General features: G+C 38.9%; 1 protein-coding gene across 1 annotated transcript; it reads right to left on the reverse strand.

Moving 5' to 3' along the window:
- Positions 1-676: 676 nt before the first annotated feature.
- LOC102423224 (histone PARylation factor 1) lies at positions 677-25,528 on the reverse strand. Its single transcript, XM_006081890.3, has 8 exons — positions 25,390-25,528; positions 21,730-21,889; positions 19,668-19,857; positions 17,684-17,782; positions 12,305-12,455; positions 6,764-6,851; positions 3,238-3,410; positions 677-918 (listed from the first exon to the last, which is right to left on the reverse strand). Exons 1-8 carry the CDS (start codon positions 25,441-25,443, stop codon positions 787-789), a joined length of 1,047 nt encoding a protein of 348 aa, XP_006081952.1. The 5' UTR covers positions 25,444-25,528; the 3' UTR covers positions 677-786.
- Positions 25,529-25,547: the final 19 nt, after the last annotated feature.

The raw sequence follows: 25,547 nt of genomic DNA on the forward strand, positions 1-25,547 counted from the left end.
TTCATAGTAGCATTATTTACAACTAGAGGCCTGGTGCACAAAAATCATGCACGGGGGCGGGGGGGGGGGTCGGACATCCTTAGTGCTGCAGTGGAGGCAGGAGAGGCTCCCGCCGCTGCGCTCACCAGGAGCCCCTGGGGAAGCACACTGACCACTGGGGGGCAGCTCCTGCATTGAGCATCTGCCCCGCAGTGGTCAGTGTGCATCATAGTGACAGGTTGTTCTGCCGTTTGGTTAATTTGCATATTAGGCTTTTATTATATAGGATAGCTAAGATCTGGAAACAGCCCAAGTGCCCATCAGTAGATGGATTTAAAAAAGTAGATTTACACCACGGAATACTACACAGCTGTAAAAAAAAGAAGGTACTCTTACCTTTTGAGACAGCAATAATGAACCTGGAAATTATTATGCGAAGCAAAGCCAGTTAAGACAACAACAAATATCACATTATCTCTCTTATATGTGAGATCAGATCTCAGTGGGAGGGTACAGGAAGAGATTAACCAAAGAACATAACATGCATAATCCATGGACACAGACAGTAGGATGGGGATGGGGTAGGATAGGGTGGGAGTTCGTTGGAGGGGGGGCAAAAAGGGAGAAAATGGGAGACATCTGTAATTCTGTCAACAATTAAAAAAACAAAACAAAACCAGAAGAGATTTATAGAAAGTTTTAGTAAATGTTTCCATCAGTTTATTTTCTGTATCCCTTAAAAACAAACAAAAATCACAAGTTTAATATTAAAGCTTTAAAATATTGTACACCAAGGAAAGCCAGCTCTCATGCTGCAAGCTGGTCTGTGTTCTCTTTACTTCTGTTTGCCAGATGATCTTCAATAATTTCTGCAAAGAGATTCCTCTTCAACAGATTGTATGCAAGAGGTAAAAGCTGGCCAGCAACTTTATGAAAATACTGAAAAATAAAATAACATTAAGCAGAGAATAAAGCAGATGCCCTGGTAACAGAAAATAGATTTAAAAAGCACTCATTTAACAAAGCATACTCCCCAAATCATTTTAGCTACTTTCTCAATTGATTAGGACTGAATTTTGAGACAGACAACTGGCATTCTGTCCAAGAGGCAATTCTGTAGCTCTAAAAGACTAATGGTAGATTCTGAAGGAAATTCAGAAGAAAACCAAGTTAAAAACGTAAGCCTCCCTATTTCCTTAGATAAGGTTGATCAACCTTTATTTTTTCTGCTCCAAACTATATAATCAAATGCTTTTACCTTATTACAAAGAGGTATGCTGAATTTGAGTTTTCAAACCAATCCCTTTTCAAATTCTCTCTCCTCCACCTACCATGTAAACCCCTCTACCCTTTAAGCTCCTGCCTCGGCTATCAAGTGACTTAGACTACTACTGTTATTTACTAGAAGAAAAACTGGCAATGCTTTTGTTGGTAAACATGAATTAGCACTTACTATGTGCTAGGTTCTGTGTAATAACACCTTTTCATATATTCTTATATGTTACTTAACTTTTCACAACAATCAGGTTTTTTTGATCAAACTGGTTCATTTCCTGGCAGGCCAAGCACTGTTCTGGTTGGTCAAGGCTGTCATTCTGGTTGTTAAATACAGTGGGGCCTTGACTTATGAGTGTCCCGACTAACGAGTTTTTCGAGATAAGAGCCGTCTCTCAGCCGATTTTTTGCTTTGAGTTTCGAGCTACAATTCTGGTTACGTACGAGCCAGCTTCAGATACTCCACCGCTAGTTGGCGCAGCGAACGTCACAGTGAATGCCACAACATCAGCCCAGCATCAGGTGTCTCACTCGTTCACTTTTAAGATTTGACATACGAGTAATTTGAGTTACGAGCTCCGTCATGGAACGAATTAAACTCGTAAGTCAAGGCCCCACTGTATTTGGATTATTTTTACTGGTAAGCATACATGAGGAAGGCAGAGGAAAGACAGTAATGTGGTTTACAGGAAGCAGAGTTCTCAAATGAGACTCACCAGACCTACAAATTCTCAGGACCCAAGAAACACTTGGGGGGGTGGGGTAATGCAGCCATCTGTGTTTGAACAGCCCTGCAGATGACTGATGTACGCTAACGTGAGCTGCTGGCTTAGTCCAGCTCCTCAGTATGTGCACAGCAGCGGCATTAGCATCACCTGGGAGCATTTCAGAAACGTGGCTTCTCAGGCCTCACCCCAGATCTACTGAAACAGAGCCTGCATTTGAATATCTCTAGGTGATTCCTATGCTCTTTACAATTTGGGAATCACTAACTTAGATGCTGACTCGGGAACCAGACTGCCTGTGCAAGGTGGTTTACCTCTTTGTGCTTTGTAGGTGACATCACAGGAATTAAATGGTCTGTGTGCAGACATATTTTATAGGTAAGGAGACAAAAAAAAGGTGTTGGAAAAATTGCCAAATTTTTCCTATGCTCTTTATAGTTTGGGAATCACTAACTTAGATGCTAACTCCTAGAAACACACTGAAGCCACTACACCTTCTTGCCTCTTTGACCTTGAGGCAACTATAGTTGAGTAAGCACTGACTAAACTGTTGGGTAGGTTTGTCCTATTTAATTAGCTAATGATTAACTAGCATCTCATATATTTTAAGTAATTTAAAGCCTATTTTTAATATTTTTGTAAATCCTCACTCGAGGATATTTTTCCATTGATTTTTAGGGAGAGTTGAAGAGGGAGGGAAAGACAGAAAATTCGATGTGAGAAAAACAAATCGATTGGTTGCCTCCTGCATGAGCCCTGCCCAGGGCCCAGGCCTGAGAGGAGCCTGCAACCAAGGTACATGCCTTTGAGGAAAACTGAACCCAGGACCCTTTGGTCCACAGGCCGACGCTCTACCCACTGAGCCAAACTGGCTAAGGCTAAAGCTATTTTAAAATAGTATTTATTCTTCATCTAGGAATTCAAGCACAAGGACAAATAACTCCTCCATCACAGTAGGAAATGAAATGGAGCCCTGGGAAAGGTGTGTACGTACCCACACATGCATGTTCCTTTAATACATCTAAAGTAAATGCACTTTAATGTAAACCTGAAGGCAAATAATCTTGGTAAGTCACCTTTGCCAGAATATAAGATGAATTTCAAATAAAAGGTATTTTTTAAATATCTGCTTTAAAATCACTTCAGAAAGCTCCTTTTGAAATACATACCCTACCTGTGCTAAAACTTGGATATGTAATGTGCATGTGTGGGGGGGAGGGGGAAACGGGGGGATGTTTGGTGGTGATTTTTTACTCACATGTGAACCATAACAAAAGAGATCCATTCCCAACTCTAGCCCCATGCCATAGTCACATTCGTCATTAGCAAACTGCACAAAGGTCATCATTTCCTGAATGGGAGCAAAAGCCTTTAGTCTCTCCTCATCACTTGGTGCCTCAACAATTGCCTTGCAAATTCTCTTGAGGTTGGCTGAAAGAAATCAATGATATTAAAAATTATCTATAATCATCTTCAGAAGTAAAAATATCAGCTGGGTTTTTTTCTTCATAGGACTTTTCATACTACTGATATAACCTTGGATGGCAATGTAATTTAGAATGGCAATTTTATAATTTTTCTAATTAAGATTCAAGCATAAACATGGCTTAACAAAATGATTTCTTGTATTAGCAAAATGTGAGTATTTCAGTGGAACTAATTGCAATCATGATTTCACTAAGCTTTCAACGATATTCAGTAGGCTAGTCCAGGGATTGGCAAACTATGGAAAAACCTAGCCCAACCCCCGTTTTTAACTGCCCTCAAGCTAAGAATGTTTTTCTGTTTTTAAAAGGTTGGAAAAAAATAAACAACAACAAAAGAATATGGCAACAGAGATCATATGCAAAGCACCCCTGCGATAGTCTTTATTGGCAGTTGGATTAAATAAAATCCAAATAGACAGTAAAGTTCATCCCTTTCGGCCCTGTCCTTCCTTATTTAAAAAATACAGGAAAAGACAACAATAAAACATTTCAAAATCAAACCTTTACCCAAGTGGGGAAGTGCAGCTATGCAGAAGTGTAATTTGAAGAAAGAACAAGGAAAATGTCTAATGTTTAAATATAAAGAACAGTGGCTTAACATTGCTATTTTGGCTTTCAACATTTTCTTACTATCTGCTGGATGCCAAAGTGTGTCAGATCTCAGGGTGCATATGAGAATGACGGTACTGAACATCTAATTAGACCTTTTTGAGAAAGTACCTCCTGGAGGATTATCCAATAATGAAAAGAATGGCAATTACTGAACCAACAAAACATATCTTTAAATTAAGTGGTTAATTAAGTGAGGAGACAAGGATTGGTTTAAACATTAACAATCACACCTAAGAATGATACATAGCTATCAAGTTACATGTATGAGGCACAATATTCTATTGGTACTAACTACAAATATAAGGATTATCAGGGGTGGTAAAGATATACTAGGGCTTTTAACTTTGGCATGGTTATCGTACTGTGATTTGCTGAACACTGTCACACACTGACAAGCTGCCAGTCAATTAATTACTCCTCTTAGCAAATAACAGTAGGCAGGAGCAAGATGATTTTAGGTCCTTTATGTCTTGCTACCATTTCTCATTCAAAAATAATTAAACCACTGAAGGATTTAATGTTTAGAATGTTAGAAAACAGTTGAGGGAAATAAAGAAGATCTTGGACATAAAACCCCAGGACCACAACCAGGGGAGGGTAACAGGGTTTATTCCAGACACTACAATTTAAAACCCACCAACCCTGAAGTTTTAGAGACTGCTATTTCTGTAACAGATGTTCTCAACCTTTCCCAAACAAGACACTAATTCTACTTGTCAAAACTTTGAATAGATGAGTTCGCAGAGGCTGAAGAGAAGAATGTAAACAGAAGACTAGACAGTAAGGAAAGCCCACAGGCCTTCCCCAGTAGAGACGGAGTACCTTTGGACTCAGGGAGGAAATGTGGAACAGTGGGACAGATTATCCTGTCCAACAAATACAATGCAGGTTAAAGTTTTTCTCATATCCATAGTAAAAAAGAAACGTGAAATTATTTTAGATTATTTAATTTAATCCAACTACCCAAAACAATCATTTCTGTATCTGTAATAGTAAAAGCATAATATGCTAATTAGATTGGACATTCTTCTGGATGACCTTCCAGATGAAGCTGGGGCTGTGAGGGCCGAGCCCCTTGCATGAATTTCGTGCACTGGGCCTCTAGTATAATAGAAGCAATTGAATTAAAGTAAATTTATCTTCTCAGTTACAGTAGCCACATTTGAAGTGCTCAGCCACATATGACTAACAGCTACCTTATTCTATAGCCCGGCCATATTCATTTTCCTCATGGAACTCCTCTAATGATGTGAAGCTGACAAAGTAATATATCTGAATAATTGTGAGACCTCAATCTACTGCTTAAAGACTCTGCAGCACAATAAAGTTTGAGAACAGCCGCTGTAGAGAACTCACTAGGAATGCAGATTTCCAGGTGCTAACCCCAGAGAACACCAAGCAAGGCCGGTTGGTTCTTTTTAAAAAAATGGACAACGAAGTCCTAGTTGGTTTGGTTCAGTGGATTGAGCATCGGCCTGCGGACTGAAGGGTCCTGGGTTTGATTCAGGTCAAGGGCACATGCCCAGGTTGCAGGCTTGATCCCCAGTGGGAGGTGTGCAGGTGGCAGCCGATCAATTGATGTTTCTCTCTCTCTCTCCCCTCCCTTTTCTCTCTGAAATAAAAAAAATAAATTGACAGCCAAATCCATAAGCTGGGAAGGAATATTTGGTTCTTCCTTGAGGAAGTGCTAATTTTGACTTCTAAGTTGTATCCTCTTTGGAACAGGATGATAATTAAGGCAATGCCCACAGGGATGTTCAAAGTAATAAGAGAATAAAGGGAAGGGGAAAGAGTTGAGAAGTGATTTTGTTTTCTTAACATAGCAATTAATTATATTTTGTGTATGAATAGTACATTTTCAAAGTGTTTTCATACCCATAAATGATTTAGTTCAGGATCTTGGGCTTCTGAATGCTAAGTTAATTTATTTGCAGATGAAAAAATTTTTGCAAAGTAATACATAAAAACATACTATTTTAATAATTACTATCTTGTATGTTGACCAATGTCAAAGATTCTGAAATAATTCAGAAAATGTAACCTAGGCACTAGGTTGAAATTCCCTAAATGCCTGTAACTACTATATGTGTGTGTGTGTGTGTGTGTGTGTGTGTGTATTTAAATATATTTTTATTGATTTAAGAGAGGAAGGGAGAGGGAGAGAGATAGAAACATCAATGATAAGAGGGAATCATTGATTGGCCGCCTCCTGCATGCCCCACACTGGGGATCAAGCCTGCAACCCATCATGTGCCCTGACCGGGAATTGAACTGTGACCTCCTGGTTCATAGGTCGATACTCAACCACTGAGCCACACCGGTTGGGGGTAACTATTATATTTTAAGCACTATTAAGGCAAGCACTGTGCTAAGACCTTACATACTTTTTTTTATACCCCGAACACCCCTCCCTATAAATGGTATTCACCATTAACCATTTTACAGATAAAAATAACAAAGTTTAGTGGAGTTAAATAATTTACTCAAGGTTACCCAGGTACAAACCCAATTTTACTTCAGGCCTGACTAACCCTAAAACCGGAGCTTGCTCCGTATCACTAAGGTCTAGTGACTGTCCCACAAAAGGCACATGTATACATCTACTGTTCCATAGAAGGAAAGCCTTCCTCCAGATATTACCATATATATGTACATATACACATGTGTCCATGAGAAATACATTACCATCTGTTTCAGGGAGCTCTCTGTACCCAACATCATTTTTATCTACTGGAACAACCAAGCCTGCACCATGAAAGGTCTTTGTCACGACCTAAGTTTAAGAAAAAAAATAAAACTTAATCATGGTAAATAGACTAAACAAACCAAACAAAAACTCACCCGAACCTAACAGAACACACACACAAACCCTCAACATTTCTGTCAAAATATATCTTAATGACATTTTATTTTAGTCAATTTGGATGCCAGGGCAAAAGTTTAACATTCCTTATCTTTAAAATTAGCTAAAATTAGGTAAATCATAAGGACTTCAAGCAATTATAAAACAATGAACTGACTGGCTGTTATTACTCGTGTCATCATTACAAGTCTGCAGCCTGAGTTGTGTGGGAAGAACGATGGCGTGCTATTACAGGAGGCAAGCCAGAATATTAGTTCAACTGTAAAGGAGTCTTAAAAATAAAGGAAAACATAAGAAAAAAGACTAATTCTAACCCCCGATAGAAAAATGGGCAGATTTTATAGTTCACAAATGAAATACAAATGACCGACAGAGAAGTAAAAAAATATTTAATGTCCTTTATAATCAAATAATTAAAACTAATTAAAGCTAATTAAAACAAGGACGTATTATTAAAAGACCTGATAATACCCAGTACCGGTGAGGATATGGAGAAAATAGGTACTCATACATTGCTGGTGGGAATATAACACCATATATAGGATAGTTTTGCAAATAACAAAACCCCACAAAATTAAAAAACAAAGCATACACACACAATCATCTAAAACCATGTATACCTGACAAAACTAATTCTAGGAATTTCTTCTAAGGAAATCAGATAAGTGTGCAAATAAAGGTATAAAAGGATACTTATGGCAAGGTTGTTTGAAAAATGTTAAGCAACCTAAACTTTGAACATAAGCATAGCCACTCAAAATTATGAGGTGTATATATCTTAAATTTAGCAATATGAAGCAATAATCACAATATATTCATAAGCATAAAAAGCAGGTCATAAAACAGTATTGATAAAGAAAAAGGTGATATACTGACTTATCTTACGCTGACATACAACAAAAACCATCATGTGTATTTTCACATTTTCCACAGATGATAAACTGTACTGTCTATAAAGAAGTATCAATTATTAGCAAAATACCAGAATCGTAATTTTATTATGGACAATGGAAATACAAATTTAGGAAAACCCTGTACCACGGTGGTGGTAATATTCTAAGGCATAAGGACCAGGGGTGGATAGAATGGTATACCCTTATTTTACAATATCATTAAGTCAAAGTACCTTTTTAATAATGAAATCTAGGAATGAAAAAAGGCAAAGTGGCTTATAGCCAATTAGTAAGAGGATGGAGTGGAAAGAATGCTAATTATTAAATTGAATTCAGGTCTCAGATCTGTCTCAATTATGATTTTGGACAAATCTGTAAATCTCAATTTACTTATCTATAAAATAGGATAATTCCTACCTATTCTGCAGATTTGCTTTGAAGGTCAAATAAGGTAAATCATAAGGACTTTGCAATCCAAAGCACTGTAAGGTGTTGTCAGTATAAAACACTGATTTCTAATGTACTGTATAGTGGTCTATTATACTGGAAAAGTACGAATTAAATGGAGATTAAAATAACAAAGAACAATCTTGAATTGAAAGTGTAACCAATATGTTGTCTTTGGCAGGATAAAAATCATGGTGGTCTTATAAGTTCTTTTCTTCTTTATATTTATGTTTTTACCAGCTGTTTTTATAAAAAGAACAAATACAAACAAACAAACAAGCACAAAACCACAGGGGGATAGACCAGGACAAATATGCCTATGAAGTTTAAACCCCAATCATATCTTATTTACAGTTATGGAAATCCTACCTGAAATAAATGATAGTTGATGGTAGAAAAATAAAGCAAGGCTCTGATGGAAGAAATTGATAACAGCTGTTCTGTACATACAAGCTCAGTCTTTACTCAAGAATCAGGAATACAGAGTAACCAAGATGGCGGCATTAGTAAACACCTGAACTTGCTGCCTCGCACAACCACACCAAAACTATAACTAAAAGACAAAATGGATATTATCCAGAACCATGGGAAGGCTGGCTTAGTAGAAGTCCGACAACTAGAGGGAAAGAGAAAAGCGCATCTAGACTGGTAGGAGGTGCAGAGGTGCAGAAGAGCGGAGGTATGTAGGCGCGAGAAATGGGCTGGCAACTGGGTAGCTGTGGTCTTTTTCAATCAGGAGGGAGATACAAACTCCCTACTGCTCTGAACTCCAATTCTGGGCGAGACTCGGGATCCAGACTCATAGGGGGAGAAACTGGACTGTCTGGCATTGGGCCAGAACACAAGGGCGGCTTTCTCTCAGAGGTGCTTGCAGCGTTCATTGTTCCTGCATGGGGCCGCAGGACACAGAGACCCAAGGACCTATCCGGGACAGGGCCGACAGGCAACCATTGCTGTTTGCACCGCCCTGTGATTCCCTGAGACCCCGCCCCACCCAATTTACAACCCCATCCAAGCTGTGCGCAGAGGCTTTTGCAATCTAAAACCTAACAAACTGCAGCTGGGTCAAAGAACCCCAGAGCTTCCAAAAGAAGGCCTAAGGCTCGTCAGCAGCCTGCATTGCTTCACAGCTGCGCCTCATCTGGGCACCTCCAAACTCCAAACAAAGAGGAGGAATCTGCAGATCTCTCTGTAACTCCTGCTGGGTAGCCTCAGGCAGTGGCTCACTTTGCACCTCCTTGGAGATCCAACAGCCAGTGTACCCAGTGGTCAGAGTGAGACCACACCAGATTACAACACTTTAGATCCATAAGAGACACACTCAGGGGGCAGACTCAGTGAGCATCAAAGCCCCATTGAAGCAAGTCCTGCTCCATACCGGTGTCTCCAGCACAGAAGTTCTCCCATTGTAGACACAAGTGGTCCTCACAGCCAATTGGCCTGGAGGTCAATTCCTCCCAGTGATACCAACAGCAATCAAGGCTTAACTACAAGACTGTGCACACAGCCCACAAAGGGGTGCACCAAGAGCATATACCTCAGGTAATTAGGGAGGCTGAGAGCCACTGGGCCCTATAGGACACCTAGCACACAAAGCCACTCTATCAACACAGGGAAGCAGCCAAAATGCGGAGACAAAGAAACATGTCACAAATGACAGAAATGGAGGAAAGCAAACTACTGGATATAGAGTTCAAAACCATGGTTATAAGGTTTTTCAAGAATTTTCTAGAAACCACCAATAAATTTACTGAGACCCTCGATAAATCTAGTGAAACCCTCAAGGATATGATAAAGGACCAACTAGAAATTAAGCATACACTGAATGAAATAAAGAATAATATAAAGAGATCCAACAGCAGACTAGAGGATCGAAAGAATTAAGTCAAAGATTTGAAATATGAAGAAGCAAAAAACACCCAACCGGAAAAGCAGACAGTGTAAGGAGCCTCTGGGACAATTTCAAACGTACCAACATCCGAATTATGGGGCTGCCAGAAGAAGAGAGAGAGCAAGATATTGAAAACCTATTTGAAGAAATGACAGAAAACTTCCCCTACCTGGTGAAAGAAATAGACTTACAAGTCCAGGAAGTGCAGAGAACCCCAAACAAAAGGAATCCAAAGAGGACCACACCAAGACACATCATAATTAAAATGCCAAGGGCAAAAGACAAAGAGAGAATCTTAAAAGCAGCAAGAGAAAAACAGTTAGTTACCTACAAGGGAGTACCCATACGACTGTCAGCTGATTTCTCAACAGAAACTTTGCAGGCCAGAAGGGAGTGGCAAGAAATATTCAAAGTGATGAATAGCAAGAAACTACAACTAAGATTACTCTACCCAGCAAAGCTATCATTTAGAATTGAAGGTCAGATAAAGAGCTTCACAGATAAGACAAGCTAAAGGAGTTCATCACCACCAAACCAGTATTATATGAAATGCTGAAAGGTATCCTTTAAGAAGAGGAAGAAGAAGAAAAAGGTAAAGATACAAATTATGAACAACAAATACATATCCATCAACAAGTGAATCTAAAAATCAAGTGAATAAAAAATATGATGAAAAGAATAAACTGGTGAATATAACAGAATCAGGGGCATAGAAAGGGAGTGAACTGACAATTCTCGGCAGGGGCGGGTGTGGAAGGTGCGGGAAGAGACTGGACAAAAATCGAACACCTATGGACAAGGACAATGGGAGGGGTAAGGGCATGGGGTGGGGTGGGAACCAGGTGGAGGGTAGCTATGGGGAGAAAAAAGAGGAACAACTGTAATAATCTGAACAATAAAGATATAAAAAAAAAAGAATTAGGAATACATAATAACGAGATGAAAAATGCTACCCCTATTTCTACTTACAAGTGGGAGAGGCTCCCTATGAAAACTAGAAAGGTAAAATGGCAACATAAAATCTTTAAAATGTTAAAAACGCCCTACTGCAGTGAGTTTTATTCAAATGTATATTTTTAGAAACTATTTTTGGTCTATAGGAGTAAAGAAAGAACTGCTAACACTGCAGTTTAGTGACTAATTTACCAGAACATCACCCTATAGTTGAGTCACGATCAGGGAAGGAACTAAAGTAGGACTTTCAATAAACAAGTACAGTAAAGTACTTCATCACCAGTACTAGTTTATTTCAGAGTAACTAGTACTTCATTTGGCCTAGAACATTCAGAGGAACCAGCTACAGCAGACAATGGTGAGAGGCGGAAGGAGACTGGGGTGCCCTCATTCTCCAGTGACCAATGTCCTTCCTCCCCAGAGGTTATAGGAACAAACTCCTCTAGAATTCTCATTTACCCCAAAGCAGAATTCTAGCTTGTCTGGTAACTTACTCTGAAATCTGTAAGTGATAAACCAAAAGGATCCAACACCTTGCCAAAGTATTTGCTGTTTACAAAGCACTCCACTACTCTACAGGCACTAGGAGAGATGCAACAGGATATGCTGAAGGGATAAGGAGGGAGGACTGCTAAGACCCACATTTACTGGAGGAAATGAACAAATCTGGATACACACTGTCTCTCAGAAGGGAACCAACCACCTTAGAGGCCCTGAGGAAAGCACTCTGAGGCATAGCCTTACAAATCTACTCCCAAAGGACACCTTGCACTAAATCATTAGCCAATGACCTTACCCATTAAAAAAAGAAATTTAAGTAAATTACATGCAAAGCTGCCTTCAGTCAGTTCTATTAAATGAGTAACTGGTAAAACAAGATTAAAAGCGTGGGAAATACTGGCATGAGTTAGGCAACCCCAGCAGCAACATAGCACATAACTCGGCCTGTAACGACCCACAGACCACCCAAGCCCTGCTCCAGTGCAGTCCTCATGGCAGTCCAGGTGTCTGTCACACAGCCATGGAGGAAGTCCTGGGGGTGGCATCCAGCTCTCCTTAGGATGAGGCAGCAGGTGAAAAGACAAGGATAAGGGGCACGTGGGAAGGAGTCAAGAGCGGGGGGGGAACCCTATTAAAATAGCAAAACAGCCAGCGATTAACAGATTTAAAAATCTTACTTTCTTGTCTCTCTGCTTCATCTTCACGGTTCTCTGTTCCAGTGAGTACCCCAGTTCTCTGGCTGCTTCTGTGAGCTTTTCATCTATGGATTTCAAGAAACTAGTTTTCTTTTTATCTGTTACTTCTTTAAGTTTTTTCATCAAAAATAATCTGAAAAAGAATTAAAAGCCCTCGTTATACAATAGGCCACTGTACTAAGTACACAGGCCTGGGAAAGTGAAGGGAGCTAAGTTAAAAACATCAAATTCCATTAAGAAAAAGACTGCAGAATAATTACCAACAGCTCTCTCATAATCCCCAATAGATTTCTTCAAACAAGGGAAAAGCAGTATCAATAAAAAGCTTTCAGCCTCAAAACCAACAAACGATTGAAATGTGTATTATCTCTGTCTACAATAAAGATATAAGGGATATTTACAAAGCTGAGATTAAGCCAAGTATTATGTGGCATTACTTGATATTAAGATATTACATACTGCTGTGGAGGAGTCTGGCATTACAAGAAGTAGAATGTACACAAAAGGGTTTATTTTTGAAGAGCCAGGGGACACTGTTATAATACTGAAGATCAGCAGATTTTTAAAAATGTTACCTTCAAATTTGTTTTAAGATAAATTTGGAAAATATAAAAGGAAAGCAAAGCTACTTTATAAGCTTATACAGAAGCACAATACAAAAGGCATGAGAACAGTACATTATGTTACTGCCAGTTACGGAAATAACTGTTTTATCATAAGCAGGTTAAGACTTTAACCAGCAGAACAGGAGGGTGAGAGTAAAATGAAGAGCTGGAGAAACAGGTCAGCCCCCTTCCTCTGTAGCCACTGCCAGACTCCCAGGAGGAAAGTCGTTCTATTACTACTGACATTTGACAGTTTGCTGTGGACTTGGCATTTTAAAAGGTTAGAACGTTTATAGTGTGTGTTATTCTTATCCCCATTTTACATGTCAGGAAACTGAGGACAGAGAACAATCCATTTACTCAAGTTCAGAGTTAGTAGGGGTGGATTACAGTGCCACAGAAACCAAGACCACCAAATCACTGTCTTCTGATGACAGCACACATACTTACACCAAATGCTACCTTCAGTCATAACCAGTTGTGTATCATGAGAATATGTTTATATCAACCATAAAAAGCAAATTAAAGACATCAGGTCTAGGTGAATCAATTTCAGTCTTCCTCAACCTCTCTGGCATGGCATACAGGCCTTCAAATACTATGCGCCTCTTGTTTTCATACTTTCATTCATATACTGCTACCTTGACTAGAACATCCTTCTTCCCATTTTTTCTAGTAAGTTCGTAGGCATTCTAGGCCTAGATAAAATGTCTCTGTGAAGACTCCATCACTACTTAAGGCACTTAATTCCTGTCTTCCACATTTATCACATTATTATGATTATCTTGGTAGCAATGTATGAAGCTTTTGTCTCTCAGCTTCAACTTACTCTCCAATACTTTGCTTTCTGATGCTTACAGTTGCCAAGTACAAACTGAAATAATAACCAGGAACATTTTGTACTGTTTCATTAAAATCCATTGAGGTACCTTGAACTTTCAATGAATACAGCAGTGATCACTTAGAAAATACTCAATTATGCAGATCTTCCAAATATTGAAACTTTTCATTATATCATATTCACTCTGATACATCACAATATGAAAAAATCACATTCGTTACTATTACCACTAGTCACATTAGAAACGTTGTTAGGTAGTGAGAAGCTGTCAAGCTCACAATGGTGCTTGTAAGTTTCCCCAATTCTAATTTTTGTTTTTGAAACCCTGAATTTTAACCACTGGCAACAAATACAGTTAGCTGTTTTCTTTGGTTCATTTGAGAAAATGTCTGCCAAATACTCATGTCTGAATAACCAGTGTGTCAGTCACTCTCAAGTAAAAGTGGAGAAAGTTCAGCTCACAGCTCTGTCACACAAGAGCTTCTTCCTTGAGACAAACCAACACTTGAGTGTGCAGAAGGGCTTTCTTTCTAGGTATGTCCCATTTCATCACACAGAATGTTAAGGGATGTGTACTCAATGACAGAACTCTAATGTTTTCACCACTACATCACTGACATTCTTAAATGACACACAATATATTACTGCCTCAATAATGTAATGACTGCAATTTGGCACCACTGTCTTGATTCTTGTCAAGGTATTAACAAGTATTACCCACCTTTCATTACCTCTGTGCCACTGGTGCACAACTGACATCTTATACCGTGAATAGTTTTGACCTCATAGGCCTCTTAAAAAGGTGTCAGAGACCCCCTGAGGGTCCACACACAGTTCTTTGATAACTGCTACTTAGTTAATGGTTTCACATTACCAGTACAGTGCAGCAGAGAAAGATGGGGCAGCAGGCAAGAGGAAAAAAGATTATTTAACAAGATCACCCAAGATCTGACATATTGGATAAAATAAATTTATTCTTTTAATAAGTTTCAAATCTGCTTAGTTTTTCAGTCCTGAACAAATTAAGCATTCATTAAATGTAGGGTAAATAAATTTTAAAAACTGAAGTATCAAAATTAGAAAAGTATAATTTTGTGTTATATTTAGACATATCTGGAATGTGTATTTAAAAACATATATTCCTTAGTCCTGTTCTATATGTACTGAAGTGGAATTTCTAGAGGCAGGACCAAAAGAGCTCAAAGTCAAATACTTTTAACCAGTAACTCAGGAGGTTCTGATATGAAGTCATGATTAAAACCATTAACTAAATAGCAGTTATCAAAAAAATAGACTGTGGACCGTTGGGGATCCCTGAGTTCTTTTTAGGAGTTCTGTGAGGGCAAAAGTACTGCTAAAAGAACAGAATGGGGAAAAATTCACTCCAAATTTTGTTGTCCAAAGATAAATGGAAACTTTGAGTATATCTAGATTTCTTCCTATGTTCATTAAACAATATGAAAAAGGAATCGTTCTACACTATTCTATTATTTGGCCTCTTCATATATCAAACATCTTTCCAAATCAACATACAAGGATCCTGGCATTATAGTGTATGGACGTTCTATTATTTACTGACCTAATTTTTCCTATTGCTGGATTTGATGTTTCCAATTTTTCATTTTTATCAATAATCTGTAATATACACACATATTTGTGTACCTGTCCAGAAGTTCTATAGATAACTAGTTAGAAATGGAATTGCTGATTTAAGGGTAAAAATGTTTCTTTTCTTAGCACAGTACCTGGCAATGTTAATAATCTGTCATGAAATTTTGGAATAAGGTTATTCAAATTGCTCTCTATACTAGTAAAAGTTTTACCAATTAACACTTAAATCAGTAGTTTCTTATCATCTAATTGGGTATTATCACTCTTTAATCTTGACTAATCTTTGTTGGCTTAATTTGCATTTCTTTGACTACTATTCAATCTTGCACAAAGTGAACTAGTTTCCTGGGGCATAAAAATAATTTGTTTATAACAAACTAGAGGTCCAGTGCACAGGATGTGTGCACTGGTAGGGTCCCTAGCGGCTGCCGGCTGGGTACTCCCTCCCTTCCCCTGGTCAGCCCCACCCCCTGGTCAAACTCCAGGACGAACTTCCAGTTGAGGGGACAATTTGCATACTATGCTTTTATTATATAGGATGGTCTCACTTCAAAGACCTTACTCAGGCTGGTATAGAAATAAGTTAAACTAAATGTTCTAGAGTAGCTTTTTAAGAAAAGGAAACTCTTAAAAATTAAAACAGTTGTTAACAGTTGAAAGACATTATAATATTTTTACCTCTATGTTTGAGATAAATTATTGGAGACTGAAAACATCTGAGTGAAATAGGTACTCAAATACTTACTTGCTGGTCTTCACCTAAATTATAAATTTATCACCAATTTTTTTTCTTTTTCTTTTCTGTGTTCTCCAAAAAGCTAAAAAATACCAGAACAGTCTTGGATTATTTCAGATAACCACTATGACTTTCTTTTTTAAAGAGATTTTTAATAAGACTAATGAAAAGTTAGGTGTTTTTGCATGTCAAAAATATTTGGAGCATCTACGATGGGGCAGGTACTCTACACAAGAAAGCCTCTGTCCTTATGGAATGTACATGTTAATGCAAGAGACAGACAGTAGGCAAGTAAACAGCTATCATTTCTAATAAACATGGCACCAATTTCAACTGAATGGTAAATCTGAAGGGCTTAAAAGAACTATAAATTCTATGTAAATTATAACATTTACTGTAAGAACAGATACTATAAGAACTGTATAACAGAGACAAGCAACATTTTATAAAACTCAGAGGCATCAGAAGAGAAAGAACCTTTATTGGATGTCTACGAGTTGCCCTTTAAATACATGGATATGTATGACATATACATAGCAGCGCAGTCCAGTTAGTTTGAATTTTTTATTGCAAATCTGCATTAAATCACAGGCATAAGTCTTTTTAAAAAGTGGGTATAAAAACAGGTCCCACAAAACATGATCTACTTATTGTATTTAAACGATAAAGATGGCTTTCTTCATTTTTGTACAGTGTAAACTGTATAGCTGCTAACAAATAGCTTTGAGTTCTGTCTGAGGCTGGTGCATTGTGGACTAGCTCGCTCAGCTCCACCCCAAGCCCCTTCCACAAGAGACCTTGCTGCATTTCCCATACTATTCTTCAGCTCAGACTCCACATGGGACCTAGCTTCTCTCAAGCAGATGCAACTCTGAAATCCGAAGAGATACCGGGGAGAGGAGGCTGTGCTTCTGCTGTCCACCAGTGAGCATAGCTGTAGAGGCAATTAACTGTTCTGGAGCAACTGCAGCTGAGATCTCAGCACCTGGTCCTTAGCTGCATGAGGGCTGAGAGGCAGAGGGCAGGGCATCCATTTTATTGGCCCAGGTTATAGCAAAGACAGTGTGGTCCCGAAGCCACTTGTCATGGCAGCAGATGCCGATTTCCAGTTTCCTGATGGTGGCAGAGACAAACTCCATTGGTGAGCGCCAGTTCTGCCCACATCTTTCATTCCTGGAGGTTCAGGCTGCTCCATCAGCCCTTCTGAGGATGTTATGAGCACCTGTTTTACTGTATTAAATACTTGTTTGAACTAGATACAGTGAGTTCTTACTATGAATCCATAGTGATGGTGTTTAAAATATCATCAGTTTTCACTAAAAAAATTTTTACTTTTCCCATGGGACAACTGAGGTCAACATTAAGGAATAGTTTCATTAAGTAAGATAATTAGATATATGAGATATTTTTTGGGGGGTGAAAAGTAGAATATAAGTATAAGACTACCTGCTAAAGTCAGAAATTATCTCTATAAATCTAGAATTTTTAGGTTACTTCAATTCCTCATATAGCACAAAAATTATAAACAAATATAATTAGAAAGGGATTGAAATAAAGAATTTCCTTACCTAACCGCAGCAAACACATTATCTCCATTTTGAACAATTACACAATTTTTCTTTGCTTCATTTGTACCAACATATACAGGAAGTTCATCAGGAGAATCCCTGTTTAAGCAAAAGATATTAAAAATTTAGCTGCCCATAATTTACATTAGACAAGTAGTATTTTTAGGTCTATAGACAACAATTTATATCTACATGTTTGTTTGCTTTTTGATTGGAATTTGCCAGGTTTAAGCTCTAAGTTTCTTAGGAATAGCAATGACAAATCTTGCTTATATACAGAACCTAAAATTGAGATTCTTAGGCCCATGTACCAAAACATTGCCAATTTGATTCCCAGTCAGGGCACATACCCGGCTTGCCCTCTCTAAAATAAATAAAAACATATTTTTTTAAAAAACATTCCTAAGACCTAGTTACTTGTATAACTAAATATAAGAAAAGGGGAGTAAAGCCTATCAAAAAGAAGTAGGGAAGATTATATACACCATCAACTCAACCCAAAAAGACAGAAAAACAAGAGGACAGACAAGATTATAAAACATTAGATGCAAAAAGATCTGACTTATCTATATATATAAAAGCCTAAGCAAATGAACGACCTAACTGAATGATGGGTCAACCAGTTGCTATGATGCGCACTGACCACCAGGGGGCAGACGCTCAACGCAGGAGCTTCCCCCTGGTGGTCAGTGCACTCCTACAGCCAACCTCCTGCAGTCAGCCAACCTTCAGCGGTCCCTCCCCCCAGCTGGCCGGCCCCCATAAGCCTCAATCAGCCCCGAACACTGGCCAGGCTGAGGGACCCCACCCGTGCACAAATTCATGCAGCGGGCCGCTAGTATACATATAACCAAATTCTTTTATTTTACAATTGAGGAAACCAAAATAGAGAGATGAAGCACTTGGCCAACACCCTGGTAAATTAATGACAAAGCAGAAGTGAAATCTATGCTAACCCAACTTCCAGCACTGTGTACATTCTACTGTACCACATTGCATCTCCCTTGGCACCTTTCCTGCACTTCCTCTATTCTCTTATCTTACAGTTAATCTTTACTTTAAATGACAGCATCTCTACTGGTACAAGTATTTTTCCCTGTAACCTACTTCTATTTCTTTAACATTCTAAGTACCTGGCACATAGCCATTTGATCCCTTAATATTCTATTAAGTATGTATATTAACCTCATTTTTACAGAAGAAACCGAGTCACAGAAATTCAATCACTAATGACTGACACAGGGTCAGTCAGATAACAAACAGTAGGACCAGTCAGTAGGACCTGATTCCAGATCACATTCTTTTTGATAGAAAATTGACTTATTGGTGGGTATAAGGTGGGGGCAGCATCAAGACTGTCACAAGTGCAGGGCGACACCAGGATCTTCAGTGGCACACCGAAGGAAAGAGCTAGAGCACATTCTTTTTTTTTTTTTTTTTTTTAATATATTTTTATTGATTTTTTACAGAGAGGAAGGGAGAGGGATAGAGAGTTAGAAACATCGATGAGAGAGAAACACCGATCACCTGCCTCCTGCACACTCCCTACTGGGGATGTGCCCGCAACCAAGGTACATGCCCTTCACCGGAATCGAACCAGGGACCTTTGAGTCCGCAGGCTGACGCTCTATCCACTGAGCCAAACCGGTTAGGGCTAGAGCACATTCTTAACTATTGATTGTCTCTATGGTCCCTTGAAGCACATGGCTAATTAAAGTCACAGCATCTGCTCTAAATTATCTTCCTTGAGCTAAAAGAGCTTTTCTCAACTGCCCTTCCCCCCAGAAAAAGTTTATAACCACAAAGGAAAAACCAGTGAGGTTAAACCTAGAGTTCACCCATCCTAGGGTAAGTTAGGATAGCAATAGCAGAACAGATGGCCCATGTACCCACCAACAAGGGAAAAATATGCCGTTCACCTTGAATATTTATTTATGCTTGTTAGAAGGACAGTAACTATATTTTAGAGGAAAAGATCCTTTACCTGAAATACCCCATGTGGAACTGAGTTTTATTATCTCCAATAATTATTGTCTGGAACTCGGGAGGATCATAGTAAAATCTCCAGTGAAGGTTAAAATTCAGGCTCGATGATTTTTTTTTCATTTTATGTTTTCCAGCAAGGATGTCATATGGACCCACTAATTGAAGTCCAAGGCTTTCGGAAAGTGAATCTATAAATTAAATAAGTTTATTTAGACAATAACTTTCTAGAGGCAGATAGGACATAGTGCCTTTCACTAGTAAACTATTTCTAAGCAATTATCTTAAAAAACCATTTAAAGTGAAAAAAAATTTAGTTACATGTGAAGATGTTAGTTATAAACACTCAATGGAAAAGAAATCAGAGCAATAAAAATGTGGCATTTACATTTAGGATTTACCACTGAATACATTTCAAACATTCCTGCCATTTGTTATTTTGGCCAAAGCAAGACTGTTTTGTTTTCCTATGGGCATATTAGAGCTGCAAACACTTACCCTGTGTCATTACTAGGTTGTTGTGAGCCTTAGATAATTGTAGCACACCCAGATTAAGGGAGAAACATGATAGATAACAAATGAGTGTGCATTAAGGAACATAAATAATTTATTTAATGAAAACATTTCTTTCCCCTTCCCTCCACTTCAGCTAATTATCACTGTGGGATTCCTTTGCCTCCTTGATAATCTATCTAGCCAACCAAATGCTGTATGATTCCTTCTATCTCCATTCTCAGACCACAGAGGGAGAATGTTAAATAATACCAGTCATGAAGTCTGTTCAAATGTACACTCTAACTATATAAGATGGGTCTGGTTGTTCCTCTAAGAGGGAAGTAAGCATTCCAGGAATTCCATGGATATATAAGAGGTGGGGCTGGAGAGAGGAAGAAAATTCTTAGAAGAGGTAACAATGTGAATAAGAGCACAGTTTCCTTGGAAGGGGAAGATGTCTCAGCTTAGCGGGAAGTTAAGACAGCACACCCTAATTTTTAAAGCAATATAAAAACTAAAACTACCCATCTCACTAGCCAGTGATAACCAGGTTAATAGTCTGGTAGACAGTAATAACATTCCCCTCTCTATAAACAAATAGATATTTTAAAGGGAGATCATGCTGTTTCCCAATTTTTTTTTGTTCTCCATCCTGTTTTCACTTAAATGTTCTGAATATTTTCCCATGAAATTAAATTCTTTAACATAATTTTAATACCTGCACAATGTTCCATTATAGATAGATAACTATTCTACTACTGATATTTACTGTTTAACTTTTTTACTATTCTAAACAATGCTTCAGTGAACATCTTGTTAATACATATTTGTACAAAACCATGAATATTTTTTGAGAAGTAGCTGCAGAGTTTAAGTATTTTGATATATTGTCAAAATTCATAGTTATCTACCAATATAATTCATTTTCATCAATTGAGTATGAGTGTTTCTCTCCCCCCACCTCATGCTCAAAATTTAAACGGTACAAAATGGTAAGAATGAAAAGTAACTGTCAAAAACATCATGTTTTTGTGTATCCCTTCAGAGATAGTATAAGTACATAGGAAGTATATAGGGATGTGTGTGTGCATCTTTGACTTCTGAATACTCTATACACTCTTCTTTTTCACTTAAAATTTTTCAGGCATGATACTTTATCATTGCCTAAAAATCAGATTCACTCTTTTAAAACAATGAATACTCATTGAATGGATGCATTACTGATGGGCATTTAAACCATTTCTTATTTTTTGTTTCAATATATATCATTGAACATCATTTTGGTTCACATAATCCATAAGACAAATTGCTAAAAGTCATACTAACACACCCACAACATATCAAAATACTTGTTTTCTTTCAAACCCTCATCAAAGGATGTTGTGAAATTCTTTACCTTTACCAGGATAATAGGCGATAGTGGTATAATTTTAGCATAATTTTATGTTTCTCTTATTAGAAACCTGTTTGAAAAGGTTCCTTTTCTATGAACTGTTTAGATCCTTGGTTTAGTTTCCTACTGTCTTTTCAATTGGTAGAAGTAGGAGAACGATTCTGGAACAACTCACCAGCTGGCTTTTCAGGATCAAGTTCTTCACAGAACTTCCAGAAGTGATAGAAATCTTCAGGCAGAGAAAGCTTATAATGATTTTCTACTTCTTTTCGAAGGTCACTAGAGACATCAGCTTCACAGGACTTACTCTTCTTCACATCAACTGTTTTTTCACACTGAAAATTGGCATACAAAATGTTTTTTCTCTAAACAGTAATTTCAATAACTTTCCTTAAATAACAACATTGTTTATTTCTGTTTACCCAACTCTATGAGATACACTTTAAAACTCTATAAATGGTATTTTTGAGTAAAATCGGGATTCTTTTAAGCAAAAAAAAAAAAGTTTAAAGTATATAGTAGTCAAGAGGACTCATACAGCAAGTGTTTAAATGTATTTCTCTAAGGTAATAGAAACAAAAAATATAAACAACAAAATAACTAAAATAAAAAGAAAAGGTAAAAAGTGGGAAAAGAGGAATAAGGAGAAGGCAGGTTTTGCCTTCTGTTGGTAAATAGGATTCATCATGCATTTTGTTTATATATATTTAGTTATCACATCAAATGCAATTGTCCAAAATAACTGGATACAAGGGAATTTAGTAGTTAAACAATTATTTCACAAAATGCCTTTTAATGCCAGGACTAGGTCATAAAACTTTATCTCCAACATGTCTGTAAAATAGGTTCATTATATAACTATGCCAAGTTTTATAATGCATGTTAGGTATTTGATAAATTTCTGTAATGATAAAATACTCAGTTGGAGGTTACTTTAGTTTTGTAAGTAGCAATCTGATTTTCTTTTTAGAGCCTTTCTTTTGGATTAAGTTCTTCTCTTCTTATTCTTCCCATCAGTCAATGCTTCTCAACCAGGAGGGATTTTGCCCCCCTTCCCCCCCAGCCCCAACTCCCTAAGGGACACATTTAGTAATGTCTGGAGAGGTTTTTGGAGAGGTGCTACTGACAATTAGTGGGATAGAGGCCAGGGATACTGCTAATGCCCTATAACGCACAGAATGGGCTTCCTTAACAAACACTTAAATGGCCCAAAATGTCTATAGTGCCAAGGTTGAAAAATTTTAACCTTAAATGCTTCTCATACTTATATTCTTCAATTTTCCCAGTAGACTCAAGTTTATTGATGCTACTTTAGTTAGCATCAAAGCCTACAAAGATGACACATACCAGAATGTTCTTGATAGCACTGTTTCTAAGAGCAGAACACAGAGAATAAATGAAAATGCCTACTGACAGGAGAAGGGATAGTTACAGAATTTCCAACAATGTAATATTACATTTTGTGAAAATGAAATACAGGTACACATAATATGAATCAGTCTTCATAATAGAATGTTGAGTGAAACAAAAAGTCCTTTAAGATTATATGCAGCATCATAGCCTTTTTGTGAAGTTCAAAAACAATAAATAAATGTTGTTTAGGCATACACTCATAACTGATAAAGCTGTAAAAAGAAGGCAAGGGAAAACAAAAAATTCAGGATGGTAGCTACATCGATTGTGGGTGATAGGAAGTTAGAGGGTAGGTGAGGAACACAAGTAGATGTGCAGTGGTTCTCAACCTTGGCTGCACATTAGAATCACCTGGGAATCTTTTTAAAATCCTGATTTCTGGGCCTCATCCTCCGGAAATTCTGTTTCTTTGTTACTAATGTTGTGGCCCCACCCCATAACAAAGAAACTGATGTAGAGTTACTGTCAGTTTCAGTTTTCGGGTTGGGCAGTGGGTTTACAGGTGTTTGTTATATCATTACATAAACAAGGTAAAAGAGCCAAGGATTATAATGTGCCTGAGGTCCTAACGAATTAAATTTAACAAAAAAGGTGTTGAAATATGAATCAAAAAATGGATGATGATAATAGCAAACAACTAATAAAGATAATAATAATAAAAACAATGCATAATAAAAAAAAAAAAGTAGTTATTATGCACTTACTATGTGCCAGGCCACTGTTCTAATAAGGATTTTCTATGGATTAACTCATTTAATCTTTACAACTACCTTATGAGCAAGATAATATTATCCACATTTTACAGATGAGGAGACTGAAGTAATTACCCCGAGGGCCCTAAGTATAAAATGAAAGAACAGGGATTTATTTAAACCCAGATGGGCTGGCTCCTGAGCACAGCACTTCATGCTGCTTCTCCAACTGCAAATACAACAGTTGCAACATATCAAGTTCTGACCTCTCCTCCCTTCTGTTTTAATAACCATCTTTGGTTCAAAGACTGGCTCAGACTTAAGATGTTAGAAAGAAAAGCCTCAGTCTATCTACCTTGCTGAAAGGCAGTTTTGCCTAATGGTGACCTGGTGAGGTGACCTGGGTTGACGGACACCTGACTTCTGATTTCCAGCTCGGTCACCCTGGGCAAGTTACTTAACCTCTCTCTGTGCCTTGTTTACTCATTTACAAACAGGGCCTATGTAGTACTCCACCTGCATCATAGGGTTGTTATGCGCGTAAGTTACTTATAAAAATACACAGAAAAGTCTTAGCAGGTAATATATAGATGCTGGCAATTATTGTTAGCTATAGTCTCTATAGAGTCATCTTTATTTTTGTTATTTCGTTTCTAACACTATCACTCTGTCAAAGCGGTCCGCTGACCAAAAGGAGATAAGGATTTTTTTTAATTTTTTTTTTTTTTAGCAGCTCTGCCTTACAGCACACACCAATTCAGCATCTCCACATCCCCAATAACTAGAAACATCGATCAGCTGCTTCCTGCACACCTCCTACTGGGGATGTGCCCGCAACCAAGGTACATGCCCTTGGCCGGAATCGAACCTGGGACCCTCAGTCCGCAGGCCGACGCTCTCCACTGTGCCAAACCGGTTAGGGCAGGAGATAAGGATTTTAAAAAAATTTTTTTAGCAGCTCTGCCTTACAGCACACACCAATTCAGCACCTCCACATCCCCAATAACTAGAATTTAGGACAGCTGTGCCCTTCAGAGGCTGCGCTGATGCTTTGCCCTTGTGCTCCCAGAAAGCATGAAGGCCAAGATCATGGCCCCCCCAGACCCCCCCTCCCCCCGCCGTGCCTTTGGGTTCAGGTCCCCCTTACTTCCCCACCTCCCAGGCTCCAGCCTGGCGGAACTCTCCGCTGTGCCCAAACACCTCTGCACCGATTTCTTAGCCCTTGTTTCTCTTCTCTGCCTTCACGAACGCTTTCGCCCTGGTGAGCTGCCCTAAAAGACTTCCTTCACAGTTCCCAGGGACTGGTTAAAATCCCCCTTCCATGTTCCCACAGCACTCGCTACACATTTTTGTTACAAAGCCAACAAAAGCGTTACGGCAACGTTATTTTCGCTGGTGCCCCGCCTCCCGAGGCTGGGGGCTCCACGAGGGGCAGGACTCATCTGGAACCCGCGGCGCCCGCACAGCGCCTGCCTTGCGCCCGGCCTCCGATCAATTTGGCTGGTTGAATGAATGAATGAACTGTTGGTTGCCTGCGCCGGGAGAGAGAAGATGCCGAGGCGCTACGTCTCTGGCCCCAAACCCAGCAGAACTCTGGGAAAGAGCGGCCCCCGACCCGGCGCACACGGCCGGCGCTCGGTGGTCACTGGGTAAGTGCGATGCGCAGCCCCTTGGCGCCCCGGCTACCACTCGAAGCGCCCGCGGAGCCCGCACCGCCTCCGTGGCAGTACCTGCTGCCCCTCCCGGCCGGGCCTGCGCTTCCCGCCACCGCCGCCGCCGACCATTCTGCAGCTGCTGGACCAGCCGACTCCCGCCTGCCGCCGAGGCTTCCGAGCGCCGCCGACTGCTTCCGGGTTCAAGAGCCACCAATCCGAATGCCTGCACCGCC

Source organism: Myotis lucifugus, unplaced genomic scaffold (assembly GCF_000147115.1).
Source record: "Myotis lucifugus unplaced genomic scaffold, Myoluc2.0 scaffold_1, whole genome shotgun sequence".
Lineage (NCBI taxonomy): Eukaryota > Metazoa > Chordata > Mammalia > Chiroptera > Vespertilionidae > Myotis > Myotis lucifugus.

Excerpts from the sequence above, each read along its gene's own strand:
- LOC102423224 (XM_006081890.3), bottom strand. The coding sequence starts at position 25,443 with ATGGTCGGCGGCGGCGGTGGCGGGAAGCGCAGGCCCGGCCGGGAGGGG. Across the intron at positions 3,411-6,763 it reads AGAGCTCCCTGAAACAGATG|CCAACCTCAAGAGAATTTGC; the intron begins GTAATGTATTTC and ends GATTTCTTTCAG. Across the intron at positions 919-3,237 it reads TCTTTTGTTATGGTTCACAT|TATTTTCATAAAGTTGCTGG; the intron begins GTGAGTAAAAAA and ends TTTATTTTTCAG.